At 36.1% G+C, this 24,426-nt stretch overlaps 1 protein-coding gene across 8 annotated transcripts in view; it reads right to left on the bottom strand.

Moving 5' to 3' along the window:
• Positions 1-203: 203 nt before the first annotated feature.
• Positions 204-24,426, bottom strand: part of DGKB (diacylglycerol kinase beta) — a 379,831-nt gene continuing 355,608 nt past the window's right edge. For all 8 annotated transcript variants that reach the window (XM_063324934.1, XM_063324933.1, XM_063324935.1 and 5 more), the window contains 3 exons: positions 12,752-12,872; positions 10,856-10,916; positions 204-1,085 (listed from right to left, as the gene is read on the bottom strand). In XM_063324934.1, the coding sequence (XP_063181004.1) occupies positions 978-1,085; positions 10,856-10,916; positions 12,752-12,872 (290 nt within the window). In that variant the 3' untranslated portion in view covers positions 204-977. The remainder of the gene's footprint in view (positions 1,086-10,855; positions 10,917-12,751; positions 12,873-24,426) is intronic.

Raw genomic sequence — 24,426 nt, forward strand, 5'->3', positions numbered from 1 at the left:
TAAATTTTCAGAAATGAGTCTACTCCAGTGCGCTTGATTAATTATGTATTAACCCATTTCTCTGAAGCATCCTTCACTAAATCTTTGGTGGGAAATGCACTTTATTAGGCATGAGCTTTGGTTATTTGTGTGCATACACACTATGCTATCGGTCAATATGCAGAATGATTTAAAGTTTGCCATGTTACAGAGATGTATTGCTCATTAAAATAATTCTAGTGTTTCAACAAACAACACTGATAGCTAGTTTTGCAAGTATTATTATCTTCACTCTTAGCATGATTTCCTTAGCCTTATAGTTTTTGCTCAAACTTGCATTGACTTCCAATCTTACAAAAACTTACACAAGAGTAATCATGATCATCTGAATACTGCACATATTGTTAGGCATTTTCAGCAGGTACAGTTACCCACATACATTGGAGTTATCAGTTATAATAAGATATAAGATTTTAATGCTTAGCTGAATAAAAATATTCTTAGGGTAGAAAGAAATCATAAACTAAAAGCACAGGTTAATGAGACCTGTAATAAACTTTACTCTGAAACAGGTCTAATTGGCTATTGATATGAAGACGCCTGATTCAAGAGGTACTATGAACCTATGGCATATGATCATTGCAGTGGAAAATGCTGAAATGGAAAAGGCAGAAAAATCAAATTACCCATAGCATTCTCTTCCTATATTCCATGGCAGAATTCTCCCATAGATTAGTAAATGGTAACGCATGCAACAAAAAATATGCTGTATCACTTTATGTAAACATCTGCTTTCATCATGCAAAATGCCTACAAAACTGTGACAATATTTTGTTCTAGTAGCATAGTTTTACATTAGCTGAGTTACAGAAACTGTTAAATCAAAATCCATGATTTTGCAAGTAGAAGATATTCTAAAACTCTTGAAAGATTTCCAGCATAAATATTCCAAAGCCCAACAAAGCTAATTGGTTTTCTAAAAACTAAACTACATAGGCTTATTCCTTGCTGTGGTTCCTTGTTCTTTTGATGATAGAAGAGAAAAGACCAGTTTTTGGAGGAGGTCCCATCAACATGGGGGCTTGGTTCTTGTGAGTAATTTTTATCTGAGGGAAGAAAGAAGAAAAACAGAGTTATCCCTTGAACTAGTTCAATTCCAAGTATCTGAGATGCCCGATTTATCTTTACATGTGACTTCCAAATCTTCTTCATTTAATCAAGAAAATACCTGTATTTTTAATGAATGATGTTACATATGTAGTAAACCAATCTATATGTAATCACTGTTTCCACAAATACTCTAAATTATACACACAATCAATATTAAAAATCATATGCAATAAAATACATGCCAGTATGTGATATTACTTTTTGAGTGTGGGATTTATTGCTTGCTGTTCATATTTTACATATCTGCAAGACGAGTAAGAATTTAAAAGTTGGAAAGGACACACATGCTGACAGACCAAGCTCTTGCCTATTATTAAGATGTAAGCTATGTCTTTGTATGCTTTATTTATACATCTAATCAAGCTGTACCTCTCTTTCAACACAGAACACTGCTTAATTTAAAAACAACCATTATGAACGAAAGTCAAAAGTTAATACACAAAAAAGGTCAAAAAAGATGAACTAGCATACTAATTTGTTAATTAATTGTTAATAGAATAGACTCAAAATATTGAAAAGCCTATTTAAAACATTTTGTAAGACTGCTCTAAAGCCACCCGTTTTGATTTCTTTGATATAAAACTACGAATCACCTTAAATGAGACAACCTTAAAGTAGATTATGTCTGCAATTTTCTCTAATTCAAGTCTAAATTAGAGAAGACATTTTATGAATGTATGCTATGCTCAAAGCTAATTGAAAGCAATTATCAAAGTGGCATTTTGTCTGTGACTTTAAGATACATTGTAAGATAATAAATGATTCTCATTATGTAATAAAAAGGTCACATCTTGCCTTTGGGCTAGTGACGCTAAGAGTTTTTCAAAAGCAATCCGAGACATTTTCTTTAGTGAACTACGACTAATACAAGAACCATCACTTATTAAATATCAGTTGTCACCTGCATAGTACCCACATCAGAGATGGGTATTTCTTTCAAAAAGAAACACCACCTCATTAAAAACTGGAAAAATATATCTCTTAAAGTGCATACCTGACATTTTCAAGTTAAAATGAATATCCTTCACTTGTCATTCACTAATAGTAATGAAACAAAAAATGTATGTCACGTGGAGAGGCTCATTAAAATATAGATCAGGACATTTCTTGGGGTGGAAATTTACTTTACAATATAAGGAGACAGAAACATAAAAATCTCAACAGAATGGATGGGTTGGCTTAACTCTATTAGAGCCTTTACTTTACTCTCCAGATGCTCATTTCCATGCCACCTTAGTTCATTAGTCTCAAATTTCATACATGACCTCTTTTTGTCAACATTGTTCATTAGTATCAAATTTAGCATAAGGGTTTTTTTTGGCAACCTAGATTAATTTCACACAGATAATAACTGTCGCTTGCAAAGACTGGCATCAACAGAATGCCAACAAGAAATTCTGCTTCAGGCACCACTTTGGAAGCCAAATCTAGTTGGGGTAAATTGGCGTTATTCCATTGATGTCACTTTAAACCAGCTGATGATCTGGTCCTGGAAAATTGCCTCAAGGATTTTAGCAACTTTCACATGCGTCATAAGACACATTTTGGGGCTCAGAAACAGTGATGACATCAACCTGATCCTGAGGATCAATACATGAAGTAATTTGCAGCTGCTGAGAGTGAATTCTTCAAGAGTCATAAGGGTTCAGTTTATTGCAAGATTTGGCCATGATGTGGCAGTAGGAACGGCCTCAGAGTTTCCTTTCAGAGGTAAATCACAGTAATTCCATCTTAAAATGAATAAAAGAGCAAAACTCAAAAGATGGCTTTAGTATGAAGAGGTGAGAGAATCCTGAGACCCCATACAGATTGCCTGTTGGACTGGGGCTGTTCAATGCTGCTGAGGATGAACGCAACTACATATTGAGAAAATGTTTATCATTTGTAATGTTCTTTTTTGGCTTGAGCCATCTGTTTCAGAGACCATGACCTCTTCAGTATGTTGTATCCTATCAGCTGAGATCAGCTAAGATGCCTGAACACGATTAACCACTCTTGCAAGTGGGGATGGAGTCCTATATGCATTTCTCTGAGATATATTTTCAACTGTTATAAATTGGCATGATTCCAGTGGTATAAAATATATTTTACATTCTGAAAATACAAAAATAAAGTGTAAAGTTAAAGTAAATTTTTTTATTTATGCGTGGTAGTGTGTGTTAACTTTGCATTGCTTAACAATGATAACCATTGATCCCTTATTTTCCCGTTGGAAAAAAAAGAAAAAAAGATTAAAAATCTTATCTTTGGGTGATAAAAAGAGATCAGTACGTTTGTAATACTGGCTGGACCGTTGCACTACCTTGCCTGAAACAGACTGTTTTTGTCTTTCTCAAGTCTTTCAGGCAGTGCATTTCTGCCCCGGACTCTCACTTCTGCTTCTGTTTTCATACTGGCAGCACTGCCAGAGTTGGTGCTGTGGGTGGGTGACAAGTGACAGAACACACTTTGAGATGGGAAGCAGCACTAAGGGTCTCAGAAAGAGAAATAATGTTGTAGATCAAAGTAGGACTAAATATTGAAAGTGCTGTATGGGAAGACTGAAATGGACCAAAAAAAAACCCCCAAAAAAACCAAAAAAAAGGCAAAAATCTTTAATTACAAGCAACCGAGATTTAGTTTAGTTAAAAATAAAGAAAACACTGCTTATAGATAGGTATATAGACTCTGTGTGCATGCACATGGAGTGTCAAAGACTTAACTTTTACCATTCGGTTTCCCTTTCATTCAGCAAGCAACCTCATATCTTTTTTAGTAGAAGCACAATTATAAAAGCTTTAAATACGACCCATTACTTTTTGTTTTTCATTTTTCCCAGGTAAATCTGTGATTTACACACGCGTGCACACATGAGAAAAAGAGATTGCTCAGACAAAAATTCCAAAAGCTCAAACCCTAATCTAACTTATTTTTTGGAATTGATGAAACCCTGACAAATATCCTCATACAAATTACTATGGAATTCTGGAAAATAATTTTTGATATAACTTACTCAGTTTTATTGAAAATATATAATGACTTACAAAAAATATGGAGGACATTTTAAACATAAATTAGGGGAGTGCCTGAAGTGCTGCTGGAGAAAAAATACAACTTCTATTTAGCATATTTGGCACAAATTTATACTTAAAACCAGGCAAAATGAGGAAATAACAAAATTCCATTTAAGGGGAAAGTAAATACAGGAATTGCTAAAATATCATGGATGTTTGTTGTAAGCGCGATACACAACATTATAGGCTAAACTCAAACTGTTGAAGCTAATGGCAAAACTCTCATTCACTAACTGAAGCCAGGATTTTATCCTGTAAGTTCACGATCATAAAAATTTTAAGTTCTGGTATATCTAGTAAAGAGGTTTAGTAGAAAAATACTGCATTTGCAATTTCAAAATCACCTTTCCAGTATTAGAAAGTGTGTCCAATGATGTCTTTGTGGCAAGGAACACCAGATCTAATTTAAAAAGAGCATAATTCTTAAAAGAAGAGATGGTAATTGCTCCCTATTTGTCAATGGCAAATTTTCTGATAAAGGAGAAGCCTGAATTTGTGATGCTGAAGATATTTATAAATGCATAAACCAGATATTTATTTGTTTCAGGAGCAGGTCAGAGTTTCAAAATATGCCTTGAAGCTACAATAATACAATGGATCCACTTAATGAAATGCAGTGAGCATCAATAATTTTACCATGAAAACTTTATCTTTTAGGTCAGTCAACTGTGCTTTCATGTTCCTTTTTCTACAATATCTGCTGGTTGCCTTCCTGTTCCTGACTTCACAGAATGCTTAAATATTTACTATTACCACAGAACATGGTGCTATAAGTAGAGGTACTAACTAAAACGCGAGATGAGAACAGAAAACTGGAAACAGAGATAATCAGTTCTGCTTATAATATTTCAATGAATGTTAAAGAAAGAAAGCCTGTCTTAAGGACAGAGGGAAAAAACTGTCAGAAAAAAAACGGTATCAAGTTGGATCTGTTAGTTCGCGGTCACTTTTTTCCATGCTATCAGCAGGCCTGGGATGTTGGTAGTTTTGAGGGTATGAGGGTTTTCCTACGGTCTAGACGGCCATATGCTGCTCCCCTTACGGGAAATGGAGGGATGTGACACCTCTACATCACAAGAGCACCAAATAGCTTTGTATTCCTGTAGATGATTAAGAGCTGTACTGGGTATCATGGTATGGGTAAGACCTATAGAACATAGGCAGTGCTAAATAAAATTAACCCGTGACTTGCATTATGTGGCATTTCGGTCAAAATCTCTTCAGATGTAGACCAGTTGTTTTAAATACAGCGTTATGCAACATATCTTTTAAATAAATTTCTTAACAATATTATTGTGCAAAGTGCAATCAAATCTAATCAGTTTGGCATTAATTAAGCTCTAATAATATACTCTAGTCTCTCTCCTAAGTAGTGTGATCCGTTTCCCCTTCAAACAGGTAGATTGGAAAACATTACAGTGTCATCATAATTTTTAAACATACCGAGAAAATGACAGAGCTGCAAAATTAAAATAAATGATTAATGGCATTTTTTTCGTGTTTTGTACTAATAGGTATCACTGAGGTTTTAAATTAATAGAGCTGTCAAGCTCAGGGTTGTTACAGATCCAGTGCAGAACTAAAATGGAAATTATGTATTCCACAGACACCTAAAGATGACACTTTGGAATATTTTAAATTTTAATTAGTAGGTGCAATTGTTTTCCCCCCCTCCTCCCTAAAACCACTGCAAATTAATTGGCAATTAGTCACAACTAATTCTTTTCTTAACAATGTGAACGGGAAAGAAAGGTGCATTACATATTAGAGGATTTGTCTGGGGTGCAGAAAGCACACATGCAGTAAATTGCTTTGTCAATTACAAAAACTATTGTTGTGAAATTAAGAAAAAATATGCATAGGTAAACAAAACTAATTAATGTGCAGCATACCTGTGAGCACAAAAAATAATGCCCGGCTGCAAAATCAAGTGTTAGAAACTCAATCAATCACACTGGCCTTGAAACAGAAATTTGAGCACACTGTTGCTCAAAAGGGCAAAAGATGCAGCATTTCAGTGTGACACCAAAAACTTTTTCTAGCGGTCCCTCTTTGCCCTACAGAAGTAGATGTATGTCTTGGTTTGGGCAGGACAACACAAAAGTTTGAATTCTCCCATTATAAACAACTGATAAGAAAATATTTCTCCGTTCAGTGACACGGAAAGAAGACAGAGTCTAGAATACAGAGTCTAGAACACAGCTGCAGCTGCTTCATGCGATCTGTGGGGTGGCGGAGCCAAGGGATCTACATGAAAGCAAATGTGTAACTCTCTCTTAGTTTTCTCACCCAGCTCTGGTCTACAGTAAAAGCTTATATTGTTTTTAGTTCTTGTTTCTCTCTGGATTTAACTACAAAGGTAGGACTTCAATAGGACCTCTGTGCTCAGGCTCATCACACCTCTCAGGACTAAAGGAAAGGCTACAGAGGAACCGTTCATTCATTCATGCAAAATTTACTTTTAAAGTGCATTCAAATGATAATATTTTGAAATATTATTTCTGAGTTTCATTATTAATGGCTTACTACAAGTTTTCCTATAAGTAAATAATTCTAATAATAATATGTGTTTCGGATGTCTGTGAAAATGTATTTCTGGCAATCCATTAGGTGGGCTCTGACTACGGATTTTCATTTTTGTTTCTTCATTTAGGCAATATTCTTGCATCTTTGATAGACATTTCTGTCTTCTACTTTTAATCTAATGTTGCTAGCGGCTTGACACTTTTTCAGATATGATGCCAAGCAAGTCAGGAATAGATGAAAGAACTGAAATCACAGTTATTTCTAATTAAGATGGAATATTCTTATGGATTTTTTCAAAACAAAGCTAATAATTTATGTGGCTAAATTGAAAGATCACTTTTCTTAAAAAAAAATTCTGATGGCTGAAGCTGGAAGTTTATTGAATTAACTTGAGAGTCTTTGAAGTTTCATTACTATTAATGACCTGTTTGGAGATCAGGTGAAACCATAGATATCTTTCATGTTGCTATATTTGTCCGTGAGAGCTCTGATAGAATTTCCTTTTCAGCTAATCAGACGAGATGTTTAACATAACATTAACATTATCATCTTTCCTTCTCCCAAAGACTCCTCTATAAAAAACAGTGAAAACAATACAATTTGATGCTCAGATTCTGCATCTTATTATACCAGAGCAGAGTGACCTTGTCAGACGCTGCAGTCTGCATGTCTTCAACATACTGAAAAATTCTGGATGACAGATTTTTAGACCAAGACACTCACATTTTTAAGTATGCACAGAACCTACAGGAATGCATTCCTGATCTCACCTAGGGATGCTAAGTGATCGTAAAAGATGTTAAAAGAAGCACACAACAACTTCTTTAGCACTAAATTAGTTTAGTACTAAAGTAGTACTAAAACCGGTAACAGGAGTGAAAAACCACAGATCACTGCATTATCTATCACATCCCACAATATATTCTCAGACTCTGCACTGTCATTTGGGGGAAACATGGTCTCTATGTGCACGAAAAGGGACAGATGTCAGCAACTCGTGCTATTCGTAGGAAACTTTTTCTGGTCAGAAAGGAGAAGTAGCAAAGATAAACTTGTTGATTCCTTCAATAGGAAATAGACTGTCAAGCCTGCGTGCACAGCCTGCATCCCATACATAACAGGGACTTGATGCAGAACTTGTTTTGCTTAATATGCATAATGGAATAGCAGGAGAACTTGGATCGGGCTGAACTTGATTTCTTGAAAAATCGTTCACAAAATACTCTCATTCATATCAAAATCTGAAGCAGAAAAAGAAAAGGGCTTCTGAGCTTAACCACTTGCACCTTGGGCCGGAGTTGATTCAATACCTGCTGATTGTATGAATTTCTTTCTCACGTGGTCTCTGTAATATTTATAGGTCAGTCCTTGAAACTACTGAACTTAGATGATACTGGAGCTCCTGAGATGACCATACCAAAGTAAAATGTGTTATTTCAACCTTCTAAAGGACAGTTAGAGAGGGTGAGAAAACAGTCTTTTTTGTAACAATAGCTCTCTGGCTGGAGCATCAAAGAATCAAAAACTCAAGGCTTGGCCGTTGTGTCTAACTGGTGTACATGATCTGTGCAACAGAACAAGGTGCAGGGGTCTCTCCTCTAGAACTAGTGAGATGGTATATCCAAGCAGGGCCATACTGTGCAGATATAGTAGCTTCTGTCCTTAAAGCCATATAGATAGTAAACCAATAAGCCCCTCCTCTCCTAATGTGAAACAAGAGATAGCACAGGAATGTCCCCCCATGTCTTGGTGCAGGATGTAGGAGTGCCGGCATCTTTATACATGGGCCTTGGTTCCTTGTAAGATCTAGGGAAAGAAACTTCCTAAGAGGGAAACTAAAAGGAAAACCAAGCCCTCATATATTTCCTAAGTAAACAAACTCATGGATTTCTTTATCTCATCATCGTATTTTTTTCCATTTAAAAACTGACTTTCAGGTAATTTTGGGGAGAAAACTGCGTTTTTGTCTGTAGAAAAGACAAAAGCTCATGATTCTTATATTGATCTCCTCATGTTGGTTTTTTTTTCTGAAATTTGAGCTCTTGCAGATTCAAATAATTGATTACATTTTATGGGGTTTTTTTCAGACTTTAGTTTTGGACACACATCACTGAGATATCATCCCAATACTTATGTAATCAAATACACTTTGGCTTCCAAACAAAGACCCCTCAGAAGCACATACTTAGAAATCCAATCTTAAACTCCAGTTGCGAGAAAGCTAACAACCACTTTTGTCATTGTCTGAGGAGAATTCCTAGATACTCTGCAAAGAGCTTCAAGGAAAAACGCCAGTGTAATTATAATTAGTGGGGAGGGGAGACGTTGAACTATACATATTTTTTCCTTTGTACGATGTAGAAAACAGAGTGGGGTAGATGTACAATAATGCAACGAGCAACTGCAATAAATACATTAAGCTCCCCAGCGAAGAAAAAACACTTCCTGAAAAATGAATAATACAACATAAAATAATAATTCTATATCAAAATCCATAAAGGTGCAGTAGTCAAGACAAATAGTTCAAGTATTCGCTTCTCAGAGGAAATAAATACATTCCATAGTATGGTTTTCTTATGTAATACAAAGTATATTCTCTTAGCAATGGTATAGCAAAAAGGATGGGTTCCACAGAAGAGTATACGCCATTTCTATCCCCTTTGAAAGGGTACTTCAACTGGACAGCAGTAATTATCGGTAATAATTTACTGTTTCCTCAAGGCAATAATTGAAATGTAAGAACTGTCTCTTTTTCCAGGTTTGTCCTCAATTGCGCGGGCAGCTTCTGCTAGCATTATCAATCAGATAGCAGGGATTTTGCACAGAGCAAGCAATCAAGACCGAAAAAAAGCACATGTTATTGCCAGCATCCTTCCATAAGTTCTCTTCTGTAATCTGGCAACTGAAAAATTACATGTCTTTTTCTTGAACAAGTAACTGCTGGGTTTCAGTACTGTTGATCTGCACTGAGCCATCACTGTAGAAGAGGCAAAGATAATGATATCTCTTAACTCCAAAAGGTTTCCTGGAATAAATCTCATAAAATCCCCACTGTTCTGCCTTCACACAGTGTGCGTTCACGTGGTTCTCCTCTCATTGCAGCATCTGAGCACTTACTACAGAGAATCAGAGTTCAGGCACTCTCCCCACTGTTCAGCTGTACACTATGGTGTATCTGGCAAACATGAGCTCTCACAACACTTTTATTTTATCCTAACCCATACATTATCAGCTGCTACACCTGTTAGCACCTTACTGAAGGTGCTCCCTTTCACTTTTTTGTGTATCCCTTAACTTTAGTACAGACATAAAGTTCATGAAAGTGCTCCAGTACCACGGTTTGGATAATTACTCCCATCTGTAGCGGGATTTCTTTCTTGTCACATTATTATTTTGTTATACTTACAAGCTGCAAGGCTACAGCAATTCATCTAATCTAAAACACAAGTGTTCTTTAGGGAAACAAAATTAGTAAAATTGTATATTAAAATATGTATCCTATCCTATCCCATCCCATCCCATCCCATCGCTATTTACCTGCCCACACTTCATCTGTGTGGACACTGAAACAAGAGACTAAATAATTTCCTTCATTTCTTCTTTAACCTGTAAGGACTTTTTAAATATTAGTTCTATTGTATAATTCAATCAGCATAGTCAAGACTTCAGCTTTAAATAAAACCTCCTTGATACGAACTCTTAAAAGCATAATGGAAAATCTTCCTAATTTTTTGAATAATAATTTGTTACTTTATGCTTTTTAGCATCAAAACTAACACTGGCTCTACCTGTGACTGCACCCTTTGAATATTTTCCAAACTTTTGAAATAAAAATCTTTTTATTCCATCCTAACCTGTGGGAAAAAAACAGCATGATAAATTGGAAATTTAGTGGGTGTTGAACTATAAAATGTGAAGATGTTACTTTAGTAAATTGAGTTGATGCTGATGACAATGGTTGTCTTTTAAACTGAAAGATTCTCTATCATTGAAGAAGTGAAAGTAAATAAATCAATTAATATTCTCACTATTTTAATTTTTGGTACTCATTTAAAAAGTTCTTAAAGTTTTTGTTTAGCTCTCTTCCCAGAGTATCCCACTATCCCCAGTATTCCCAGTATTCTTACCGTGCAAGGGGTTTGCATCCAAGGTTCCCCATCTATCTGCATAGGCAGAGACTTGCTGGTCCTAAGGTGACATATTTCATAGTATAAGTAAAGTAACTAGACAAAATTGATAAATGTATTTATTAAGGAGAGATATACATGATGGCACACACATATAATCCTGATTTACCTCTAAATTTCTATGTAATCTCTAGTATGACCCAACGTGCTTACAAAAGTAACCTAGTCGCTTAGTAGGCTTAGTTTGATTTTCAACACAAAAAGCAAAAACATTGCAAACATTTTCACATCTTGGTAGTAACGTGCAATTCTCCATGGGAGAATAATCTGTAATTTGTGAAATAGAGTGAATTATTCAAGAATTTCAGGAATAAACCTTATTAACTGAAAAGACAAAGGAACCTCTGCTATTTTTTATAATATAGAATGACTACTACAAAGGAAACAAGAAATAAATTTTAACTCTATCATCACCATTTATTAGAACCGTAAAAGATGTTTTTACGCTTGTGTCTAACTCTGGGTGAGACAGAGCACTCACATAATATGACAGCTGCACTGTATAATCCGAGGCTTTAACTTACCATGTTATAAATCTAAAGTGTTAGTGAAGGGGCACTGATTTTAACATAAAGCTACAGCCTCTATGTCTAGCTTAGGATACCACATTAAGAAAAGTATAGACAAATGTGGGGGGAAAAAATAAAAGTAGATAAATTTAATAATGGAAAAATGAGTCAAGTGAGCATTCACATTGGTCAATGAAAATTCTGGCTTGGACATTATTTGAAAATGACTAACGGTTCATGGGATTCACCACCGTCCTCTATGGCTGTAAGCGGAGGAAGGGAATAATGTTCAATGAGCTCACACTTTATAAGTTTGGAAGGGTTCTGATTCTTTTGCAGTTGCGGTCCTCCTGATGTGAGATTATAAAAATTATCTCTTGGCATCCAGAGAAGGTTGGAACTTCTCTGTGACCTTATTTCTCTTCCTCATCCACATGAGAGAGTACTTTTGAAGCCAACGTCACCCACTCCTTAAGGAGAGTCTCAAAAATGTGCCAGGCACTTTGGCAAATCCTACTTTTTTTCTTAAAGTTTTTATTGCTGCTCTTCTGTTTTATGTTCATTTTAGGCTTTGGGGGGCTTATAAAGGTATAGCTTATGATTTTATTAAGATATTGGAAAATTCTTCCTGACAAATTCTTCACTGAGAAAGAGTTGATCATCTCTCTTTTTTACAGTCCTTATCTAATCCAAAAGTTAGAATAATTATTTTCTCCTTAAATCCTAATCCAAGCTTCCTCTATTGTGAATGTTTTTGTCACTTTTTGCGTAGTAAATGATAAAACACAACTAAATTAGTGCATTCCCCCATTAGCAGCTTACACATACCAACACATTTATTAATAGTGACTTGTCAGTGTTCAGTAAACAACAAATAAATTAAAAACAGAGCACTTTGACTTCTACAGATCAAAAAAGTGCTTCACAAATACTAATTACATGATACCATTCCCTGGTGAGCTATGCATTATAAATGGGTTAAAATGTGTCAAAGTAATGCTAAATGACTTTTCGCTCAAAATTGCGCAGAGTGTACGTCAATAGTAAACCCCAAGATGTTCATGCCTCACTCCTTTTGCTCCAAATGGTTGACAATATTTTTTCATAGGATGAAATGACAGTTGAACACAACATGTGAAGACTGAATGTAAGCACCCTTTTTCTAGTTTTTTGACATGCTTCAAGAAAGGAAGATGTATGGACAGAGAATATGGATGGAATAGATGTATTTCATATACAAAAATGATACTTTCACAAGAAATAGGTACAGTAATTATGACTACTAGTTTATCTACAGCAGTGCAGTGCAAATTAAAGCTGCCGATACCTGATGACAACAGATGAGCACTGGGCAAGCCGTCTTCCAGCACTTTTCAGACCTGTGTATATCTGTCCCATCTCCATGGCTCCTTCCAAACCAACCACTTCCATAAGCTGGTCACTTAGATCTGCAAAAGTTGAAAAAAACCCCACATTTTGTCTAGACAGGATTTTGACAGTGGCCATCCTGACTAGCAGGAATTGTCACAAGACCAGTTGATAAGAAAAGATCTGGAGAACAGAACTGGCGAAAATGATGATTCCTAAGAAGTGATTGCAGCTTTAAGGTTGGACACATCCGGACCTGTTGTCACACCATTCTAAAATATCCTGACCAAAATTATTCTAAAATACAATAATAATATCCATAGTTTATTTTAATACATAAATACTGAAAAAAATTATCTTATTGCATGAGAAACTAGGAAAGACTCCTTCATTTGGGTTACCTGACACTCATAGAATGAGATGTTTGCACTTTAGAAATTCATGGTATCCGTTGTTTCAACAGATATTTAAAATCTGGTAAAGGAAAAGTCAGTGCTCCAGACCCTATTGGATTCTCTTCTATACACTGCCTTCCAGAAGATGTGTAACACTGTAATTCAGCCTTTGTGTGCATGCATTATTATAGTCTTTAATTGTAAGACCACACATTATTTTTTGCATTGGATCTTTGTCTCAATTAGTGTGCGGATTCGATGCAAAGAGGGCAAAAATCCCCCCTTACATCAACAACTATTCATCTAGCTTTCATGAACTTTGTAGTGCTTTTTTGCACCCAGTTATATATTTTCGTTTCACCCTGCTTTTTGGTTACATAGCATTTTGGTATTAAACTTAAAAAAAATAATAAATAACGTTTCTGGCAAAATAAATGTTATTTTGCTTGACTTCAAGGAGCAAGGACAAATTCTGTCTAGAATTTCAGATACAAACAGATACAACCAGAAACCTAAGCAGTAATATAGCAGTCTGGTTTGAGAAGCAACCAAACAAGGTAATGAAATCTTATCCAGAATTAGGTAGGGTGTTTTGTATGAAATGTTTTATATGCTCCTGTTTAAATACATGTTGCCAAGACCAAATGGACAAGAAAAAGAAACATTTTTTTTTTAGCTGTATATTATGTGTGTTTTATAGATTGGCTGTTAATATCCATGTTTCCAAAAGCTATGCTATTCGGTGAAGCACAGCAATGAGCTAAAATGTTAGAGTCTATCATCACATTGAAAAAACAAAGAAAGGAGAGCACATTACTCTTTGTATATTGTAAACCCTTCAACCTTTAATGAAGGTAGAATTTCATGCTAATTATCATATCTATGAGCCTAGTCCAAAGTTTCAAAGGGAGTCTTTTCTGTTCACTTCTTTGGGCTTTGAATGAAGGTAATTAACTGAAAGAAGTACTGTGAAAGGGGGGGGAAAAGTATTAAAAGCAAATAGGATTTATGGTCTGGATTATTCTACTTCCAACCAGAAAATCTGACACTATCCAAAGCCTTCATTTTTTTTCTTATACTTTCTTAATAATCTTTGCCATTTTCATTTTCTCATCACAGTGAAATCAGTTCCATATAATATTAACGAAGAAAAAATAAACTCTATACTTTCCTATTAAGGAAAAACAATAAGATGGACGAAAGATTAAAACATACAATATGATTAATTTTAAATATACATTTTTATAGTTTGCATCCCTGTAACACATGTAAACCCAATTTTGTATTTGGCTTTCTGCTGGATTATTTTTCTCTTAAAATGTTTTCCTTAAGTTACTTAATTTTAAACTTAACTCAGATTTAAACAAATTCTGCTTTTCTTGATAGCCATAGGGATTTAAATGGGAAAGTCCTACTTGATTTGCAAAAGCTATTATATTATAAAAGCACAGAGAACTTTATAGATGTATTAAATCATTAAAATGTTTCCAGCCGCAGAAAACATCGAATTCCTATTCACTGGGTTATTAGAAAATTATTATTTTTCAAATGGGAGAATAATTAAGAACAGATTTTTATTACTGACAGCTCAGGCAACATATGCAAGATTCAGAATAGTGACATTTGCAGTGATATAAATTTGATGCATCATTTTTCAATAGCTGTGAGATTAGTGCCAGTAACAGCAGGTAACTAAGGGCCAAATCCTGCCCTTTGATCTATACCACACATCTCAAAAAATGGGGTATGTTAAACATCGGAAGATGGAACTGAACAACACTCTGATCTACCAAAAAAAGTGAAGCCTTTTCAAAAACTTCACATTCGCAGTGGCACATTCCCAAAGTGGGGTTATTTTAGGCCAAATAAAAATATTTTTAGAATCAAGCTTAAATTAGACATAACCTTCCTTGAGAAGCAGTAAAAACTAAAGCAAATGTAACATGCAATTATCGACTTAGGGTTAGTTCGTGCTCCTGCCCTTGCTAATATATTTGGCCTGATGCTTTTGCATAGTCATATCCATTTCAAAAAATCCTTGAGCTATATTGACTTTGATAAGAACTCAGAGGGACAAAAAGTGGAAAAGGGAGTGTGTGTATTTTAGTCCCATTCATCAAAGATGTTACATGACTATAGGTACACTGTTTGAATATAAAGGGTCAAGACATCAATGAATGGATTACATTTGTTCTTAAAAGGTCCCCACCAAAGACACTGAAAGAGACTAAGCTCTATTAAAAGAGATCAGGTCTTCTATTAAATTAAAAGATAGGAAAGGGGAAGTCATTCTTCATTCTAGCGGAAGGTTATCACTGATTTCTCAGAAAGATCTGTGCTGGCCTCTGTACTGCTCAACATATACCCCTAAATAATCTGGAAACAGAAGTAGATAGTGAGTTACTGAAGATTCAGTGAAGTAAAGACAAAAGCCAATTATAAAAAAAGTTTAGGAATTTTGCAATACTGAGTAATGGAGCTATACAAAGGTAGAAAATTCAACATGTAACTTAATGCCCATGAGGGGAAACAGAGCTAACTACATATAAGAGAGCTAACTACAGATATGTAGAGTGTTATATGCATGTATATTACATTTGAAAATAATATAGTGTGTGCATATCTGTGTGTATATATCCATATATACACGCGTATTTATTTTGCTGGGCCACAATTAATACTGTCCTGCAGGAATTGAGATTATGGAGTTACTGTGGCTACTTCTATGAAAATATCAGCTCAATGCTCAATAGTGATCAAATATCATCAAGTATTATGATTGGTACGTCCATACAGAATGGAGTTTGTACTTCCATTCCACTCAGCAATGCACAGGAAGATATAAAATAACCGCAAATGACAGAGCAACAAACATGGTAGCAAATATGGAGCAGCTTCTGTATGAAAATAAATTAGACTAGGGCCCTTCAGGAAGTAAAGACATTAATGGAGGAAAGATGTGAAAATAATGAGTGCCATAGAATAGGTGAAGATAGTACTGTAATTAAGTATTTCTCAAAATGCAAGAACTAAGGAGTTTCATAGAACAAGCAGGAAATCCTTTTTACATAATACTTTGTTATACCATGATGTCATACTAGTCTTTGAAATTCCCTAAATCACAAATTGGTACATATTTTGTAGCGTATCTTAACAGAAGAATCACTGTAAGTTTCCTCTCTTATGCTTTGTTTCTAATCATGCAACACAGGTTGGCGAGAGGGATCAGACACTGAGCTACACGAACTTGTGGGTTAACCTAATATCACAGTTCACGTTGTCTTCTTATACATCTTATACATTGTAGACCAGCATAATGAATGCTGCTGTTGACAAAACATCATTCATCACCTAAACCAGCTTATAATGCAAACTTTTCCATGACGTGTATCCCAAACGTGTTTAAGACCTAATTCAGAAAGTCACTTCTTTTCAGTCCTCACATTATATTCTAAAGTTACACACTGGTGTATCTGTCTGTGTCTCTACCAACTATAGAGCAAAACCTATATCTCTTTTTAGGCACGTTGTATTTCTTCTGCATTCTACAGATTTTATTCTAAAGAGAAAACAATCAATTGGCGACTGTGCTGATAAAATTCTCCAATGCATACTTCACCTATTATAACCAGTTTTAGGAGGTTTAGGTTTAGGAAACTGAAGGTTAGATTTTCAAGAATAACTTAGCAGCTAACGGCGTTTGCTGACAGCGACTACAAGATACTGAGCAGCTTTTCGATCTAGCCAGGTCATTTAGCTGCCTAAATGAGAGCTGAAGTCTCACAGATAAGCTATCATGGAGAGCATCTCAGTATTAGTGCATTAGGAAAGTGTTTTTTGACTGGTGCCTTGGGGTTCTTGAGTCTGTTTGTTCCACTTTGAGCTCTGTGAAAGAGCTGAAGGCTCTCACTTGTTTTCTATGCGAATGAGCCATTAGAGTGTGTGGGAATGTTTTCACAGCACCATGCCTCTCCTGCCCTCTTCCACAAACCAAAGTACTTCACGTGTCTCCTCATATTAGCCCCGTCAGTAAACAAAGGCAGCTCTCCCGGGGGAGCGCTGCTGTCAGCAGATGGTGACGAGCATGCAGAGGGGCAGCTGACCCCTTGCACTCATTCCTGATGGGGAGATAAAGTCACTAGGGAGATGACTGCCCATTTCTTCCCATCAGGCAGCGGGAGAAAGAGAAGTCCAAACAGAAACTTGCACAAGTGGCAGACAAAACACTATCCGTGAATATAAGCCCTTTATAGCACTTCCCCAAGGCATGAAGAAACACACTTGGAAACTTTAAAGTTTCCTAGTGAGGAGTTTACGGTATCCATTAGCTTGGCATTAGCTGAACGCTTCAATATTCAAAGTGAACGCACAAGAGAAAAACACATTTGGAATTCATCTATGAAGATAAAGCAAGGAAAGCAAAATGGGGTAGGGGGTGGGAAGAAGCACGGTGTGATTAGAAATACTGATTTACATAGCAAACTTTCACTCTGTAATGGAACTGGTTTTGATGTCCAATTTATCTTTGCAATATATAAATATTGCTGTTCTGGCAAGAGATTGAATGACTCTATTATAACTTGGGGTTACTGCACTCACTCAGGCACATTTGCATAAAAACACTGTTGGTCAGTGGTAAATCTGTCTCTGGCAGCAGTTTGTCTTCGAGGAGAAGGGGCTCCCTGGCTTACTAAATGTAATCAAACCCTAGTAATCATCACGCTGGAAATTTTTTGGCTCCAGTTAAAATACTGGATAAGAATTTGAAAACTGGTAGGATGCCAGAGGTTCCTTGAAACACTCCTGAGCTCAATGCTCTGCACCACATGAATACTTCAGTATCTTCCTAGGACACGGCATGTATTAAATCTACAGTTTCCCATTATGCAGGAATGTGGGGTTGCTTCCATATGCGGGGACAGGGACTGCAGTTGTATAAAATGCTAAAAATGTGTTTCATGTCACAGTGTTACCCTGATTTCAAATGAGGGACTTTTTCTAGATTCCTGGTTACAAGAAATCAGTAAATCAAGAGCAATCTGTGCATCCTGCTTTTCGTTACGCTTTGCATTAGAGAACCTACCTGAAGTAACTTATGCCTCAATGTTTATAGTTGTTTATATCAGAGTGGTACCTGGAGGTCCAGATGATGTCAAGGCTCTGTTTTGTTACTGTTTCAGGGACACATAACAAAAGACATCTCTTGTATCCAAGAATTTATAATATAGCCAACTAAAACAGACAAAGCATTGGGGAAAAATAATACTATTACACCCATTTTACAAAGTGAAAATAGCACACAGAGAAGTTTAAGTCCTGCAAAAGGTGTGTTCTCATACTCAGCTGGGTATACTGCGTGTAGACCCACGATACTCGTAATATTATTTCCACCACGTAAAGTTAAGCACATGAGTTTGCAGAACTGACCTGGCCAACATCACACATGAAGTTTGTGGCAGGGACAGGAACTAAATCAGCAACTCCTGAATTTCAACCCTCTGCTTTTAAAAATCTATTCTCCCTCTGAATACTGACTTTGAGGATATATATCAAGTTCTACATCTGTAGTATTGGAACCAGCTCTGAGTAGTTTGCATTGCTGAGTTTCCTTGTGAACTTTAAAAATCTCAGGTGGCTCCATACTTCTATTTCATGCCAGTATTGATTCTCAGCTCAAGTCTTCATATTTTTTTCCTGTTTTTAAAACAAAACAAAACAAGCTAGGCCTGCCTCTTAGTGTGAAGAAAGGGAGATATATCACTGCTGTAATTTTCACCATGGGGAGATACTCAGATACGGCGATAATAAATTAAGTAGATATTTTATAAACACACAGAAAAATGCACACACATTTTATACCTATGTGGACATACATACATATGATATATACCCATATTGATGCATATGTGAGAAATTCAGTACATTCTTTTCTCCACCATCTGAATTGATGATGCACTAAATAGCTTTAATGGGGTAAGAATGCAAGGGTGCTATTTTTGACACTTAAAACGAATGCAATCAATAACATCCTGTCTCTTCTGAATTCAGTGGCAAAAACTCTTACTGACTTCAGTGGGGCCCAGATTTTACCCAAGATCTTGTGCCTTGCATCAGTCTAGCACAGAGACTCCATCCTCAGATGGTATCGTTTAACAGATAGAACTCAGCCTACTACTGTGTAATGGATTTTTTTCATATATATAATCATCTCCTGACTCTCACTAATCACGGAATGACAAGTTTCCCAAAAAACAGGAGGGCAAACAAGGAAGAATCAGTCCTTATAATTAAATATTTTATGGAACTTTCTAATCTGCACAGAAGGCCTTTGTAAAACTTTTCCTTAAGTGAACTTTTTTTTTTTCCCCAGCTTACCAGGGGGTAGGAGAGGGGAGTTCTTAATAGAAACTTTTTTGATTAATTGTAAAAGAAGAAAAATAATCATTAAAAAAACCCACAAACCACCCCAGAGCATTCAAATTAAATCACTTCCACCCAAAAACTACTCCCAAATACCAGTGTTCAGATGTTCAACATTTGAAACAAGAGGTTTCATCTTCCAGTTCTGGAGATCATTATGGATAAGTCTTTTATGGTAAAGCTTGGCAGAAAAAATGTATTCTTTTTTTATAGATTTATTCTTCTAATAGTTTGAGGTACAATTGCATTGAACATGCTGCTGCACCCAAAAGCCCCCTATTATTTTAATCTGTATTCTTTTAAAAGTTATTTGTTCAAAAAGATTTTACTGTGTTACTCTTATACCCCCTTCATCCAACAGAACAAAAGCTGTTCTATGAAAGGAGTCTAAACTTGGACAAACCGTAAAAAAAAAAAGCAAAGTTCCTCTCTGTTTTTATCAAATTTGATTGCTGCAGCTGTTCCCAGTTTCTGTATTTTAAAAATAGCCTTATTCAGTGCCTTGTTGGCTAAAGGCCAGAGTACCATTAGAACATGCTGTACGGAAAACCTCTATTCAGTTACAGATACAGAAATATATTTAAGATCAGTGGGGGTCATCTGCAGCAAACACTTGTATGGGGGAAAATGGAATTTTAATGTGCTTGGACTGCTCACCACTTTTAACAGATATTTAAGAACTTCAAACCGGATATCTTTCTATTTGTATTGGTACTATCATATTACTGAGCATCAGGTACAATACAATATGAGCAAGTCAAGATCATTTCAACTAACAAAAATAGATCTAATTCTCAAATTACTCCTTAGTAGTTCTGGCATTCACTTTAAATGGCTCCTAGTAATATTGGATATTTGATTAGCCTATAAAAATGCCACAGCCTAGAAAAGAAAAATACAGTAATATTGATGGAAATGTAGTAATCTGATCAATGAAAACCAGCTTTCATTTGTACATTTCTAAGAGGACTAGTACTAACAGGGGATAAATGTTCCGTTTCTGCAGGGTAGCAAACTCTAATAATGGCATTATCCCTATATTTATCCACCAAAGAGGTTTTTTTAGTTATCTGCCAGAAAGAAATCTTCATTCCATTTACATGAGTATTAAAACTCCTTTTGGTTAAAGTGGTAACGATTTTGGTCCAGGAACTCAGAAACCCCCCAAAGGTGATCTTCACTCCTCTTTCTCTTCATGAAAACCAATTCTATTTGCTTCCCCTACCATGCTAGTATTCTGTGGTGTTTGGAGATCACAGTATGGAGAATGGGTACTGTTTGAACAGCAGCAATTTTTAGCTATTAACCAAGAGTCTAATCCCAGGAAAGTATTCTGAAAATCAATGAGAGGTATCATAGATCACTTTTAGCCATTTCTCTGATGGTCTAGAATGCCTGCATTAAAGTATTCAAGGTTATGTATTTCTACTGCAGCCAGAGGAGGAGTCTTCAGCATGGTAGAGATATCCGAGGTCATTATTTGTATAAGTACTAACAGGAAAGAAGTCACAGCAGTGATGGCATCAATGTAGTCTATGCTGAGACTCCAGGTTCTTAGTGGCTGGTTGCCCCCCTAAGTTTTTGTGCCCTCACTCTCTCAGTACCTGGGTTAATTTAAATAAATAAATGCTACAATCACACTTTGGATTGCAATTTCAATTACAAACATTATCCACACCTTCTCTTTGCACAGAAGGAGTATCAGGGTATTGAATGAAGTCAAATCCAGTGAACTCTGGGGCAGGTATTTGTATCACCTAAGTAAATCAGACAATCTTCCTAAACTTCCTGCACTCAGTGAAAGTAAAGAAGCTTTGATTTAGTTTCCCACCGAACTAAATGTGTTTTGTGTATCTGAGGTGGCCTAGGATTTCCAGGACATTCACAAAGGGCTGACAAGCCTGACAGAGGAACAACAGCAGAAGCAGAAGTAAGGATGGTACCTTGAGAGGAAGGTGTTAGGAACTTATACATGGAGAAATGAAGAAAGCTCAGAGTTTTCTCCAGGCAGTCATTCAGAGGAAGAGTCTAAGAGGTCTGGTTTTCTGAAGGAGCATGTTTTTCTCTATTGTCACAAGATAGCATGCTTGGTCAACTTGGCAATGTGTCTAAAGCCATCTCTCTTCTAAATCTACCACCCCAACATTACCACGTGTTGGCTCCTTTGGGGAGGCTAAGGCCTGCAGAAGTGATACATCCTCTACTTACTCATTGTTTGATTGGAAACAAGTGAGCTTGTTACCTCCAGGACTGAGTGCCAAGTATGTGAGCAGATTTTCCAAATCTTACTTTCTTTAAATTTGTTCTGTTCTCATAATTTTTTGTCACTGTGGGTTTTGGTCTCTGCTAGATAGTTACATACAAGCAATCGCAGATATTTTTCTTCCTATCTGGACTACACACATTGCAAAAAAAAAAAAAGTCACTATTTTTTTGTACTATTACTGTTTTACAAGAAGACAGTTCTGGGATATGCAGAAACATTTGTTGTTGGAGAAACCAAAGGAGAAAGTTACCTCTAATAGTGCTGCAAGAAAAATAAATGTCTGCTTTGATGTGCTTTACATGGAAAGAAATTTCACAGGTTCACAAAGAAAGCAAAATTAAATTTCTTATTATACCTTTCAATATTTTAACTATTCATGACTGGCATCAATCTATTTTTCAATAGCTTTTCTCAACAGTTACAAGACACAGAGGAAGAAAAGGTATTTCCATAACCATGATCAAGACAACTACAGAACAGTTCCAAATTTCTTCTCAAGGACAAAAAGACCAGAGTCAGCTCCAAGTATGACAGTAGTGAGACTCAAGTTATTTTTAGTGCTCTGGTCCCGCACAGTATCAAACAGAAAAAACAAACTTTATTTCATTCCAAACAAGAAAAAAATGACTTACAAACAAAACCAGGATCTGGTTATAATTTGTTTGATTATGATGATCTGCCACAAAATGACAGCCACAGTCTTTTACTAAAAAACGATTTGAACACACACTACTCACGATCCTTCAGGTACTGAAGAAATACAGAAGCAAAGTCCTTGCCTAGAGCTAACTCATACTGAGATCCTGAGCTGAAAACCTGTACTGAAATGTGGAGCCTCACTGAATTTGTCTTCAGAGGGACTTCATATAAGTAAAATATATCCTCATGGAGCTTAATGCAAAATAGGAGACCTGGAAAACTAAGGGAATGATTCTCATCTTATTTTCATTCTCATTTTTCACTCTCATTTTTGTTCTGAATGATGGAAAGTGAGAGAAAATGCATGAGAAACAGATAAGGAGATTGGAGTTGTATGAATACATCTGCATTTTAGTTGTTTTCAGGCTGGACTATGCTAAACCTGAATATGTCAATCCCACTCTGAATAGTAGTCATCCCATCTGTAGTTCCTGCAAGAAGTTCTGCTGTAATTGCTGACCAGCTACATTCAGGCAATTCCAGAAGCTGGACAAGCCTCCTGGTTACTTACTGGCGTTGTGATAGGATGGCACTTCAGGAAAGGTTCTATACTTTCCAACTTCACTAATTCATCTTCATTATGTGTCTTTGTTTAAACTCCTTTTCTAGGCACCGGGACCAAAACTGAAATAGTACGTATGTAGGATTACTCTTTTTCAGTTCAGACACACATGAACTTGAGAAGCTCCCAGAGTTAATTTAGTGTATGGGATTCTAGGTGGGCTGTGATGGAACATGCTACTGTGCTGTTTATGTGGTTAGTTCTATTGTATGTGCTATTTGCACAATATGTGCCGTATATTGTTTCGCAATACTTGTTGGGAGAGTTAGTATCCTTCATCATGGCAACTGATATAGAAGGAAAAGACGCCTTTCAGGCTGAGAAGTATTGCCTCCAGTCCAAAACAGAAGGAGCAAACCTCAAAGTGAATTAGAGTTTGGAACAATCATTCTGGGTTGGTTTTCATTTTACTAATTAATTATACACTGGAATGTAAGGGTGGAAGGGTTGTTTTGTGGTTACATATGGAAATTAATCTGGAAGGACAGCAGATTCCTCTTGAGCGTCTTGGAATTTTCACCTTCCAGGTTAGTTTTAACAAATGGCTGAGACAAATTTTTAGAGGACTTTAATTTTGGTCTCTGGCCAACAAATTGTTTAAGCGTGGATAGTCAGTGATATCAAATGGACTACATGTGTGTTTCAAGCATGACTGTTAAGTGCTCTGTTGATTCAGGCCTATCTCTATGGTAACTACTTTATGGTATATGATTTCAGAATACTAATTATAAAGCAATATAAATAAGGTTGTGTACAATAAACAAGTTTGCATTTACATATTTGAGGCATCTAAAAATTCAGCCTTACTTGTATAATATAATGTGTGATTGACTTTGACATATATTTTTTGTCATTGTAATTCATGCACGGCAATAGTAGCTGAATTTTCTTTTCCATAACACTACTTTGCACTAGGATCAGCAGTACAAGGGGACTGTAATAAACTGAGGGAATTAAGGAAAGTAGAAGATGCAGGTGCACTAATAAATGGGCAGTCTTTGGATTACAGTATTTATGTGTGCTATGCCGAGCTAAACAGAAACCTAAATGTTACACATAAGAAGTGGTACAACAAGAACATCTGTGTTGGGGGACTGAACTGGCATGGCTAACACCTCCAGTGCCAGGTGCAAAGGAAATTTCAGTACAGCTTGAGTAATTTTGACTGCTAGCATCTGTACATATCAGATTATCTCTCCTCTTCCCTCCATATTCCACTAGAGTCTTTGTATTATGCATCTGGCTTTAGATTCTAGGATAGCAAACAACAGGTTGTAATCTTTCCATTCCTG

Source organism: Chroicocephalus ridibundus, chromosome 2, assembly GCF_963924245.1.
Source record: "Chroicocephalus ridibundus chromosome 2, bChrRid1.1, whole genome shotgun sequence".
Taxonomy (NCBI): domain Eukaryota; kingdom Metazoa; phylum Chordata; class Aves; order Charadriiformes; family Laridae; genus Chroicocephalus; species Chroicocephalus ridibundus.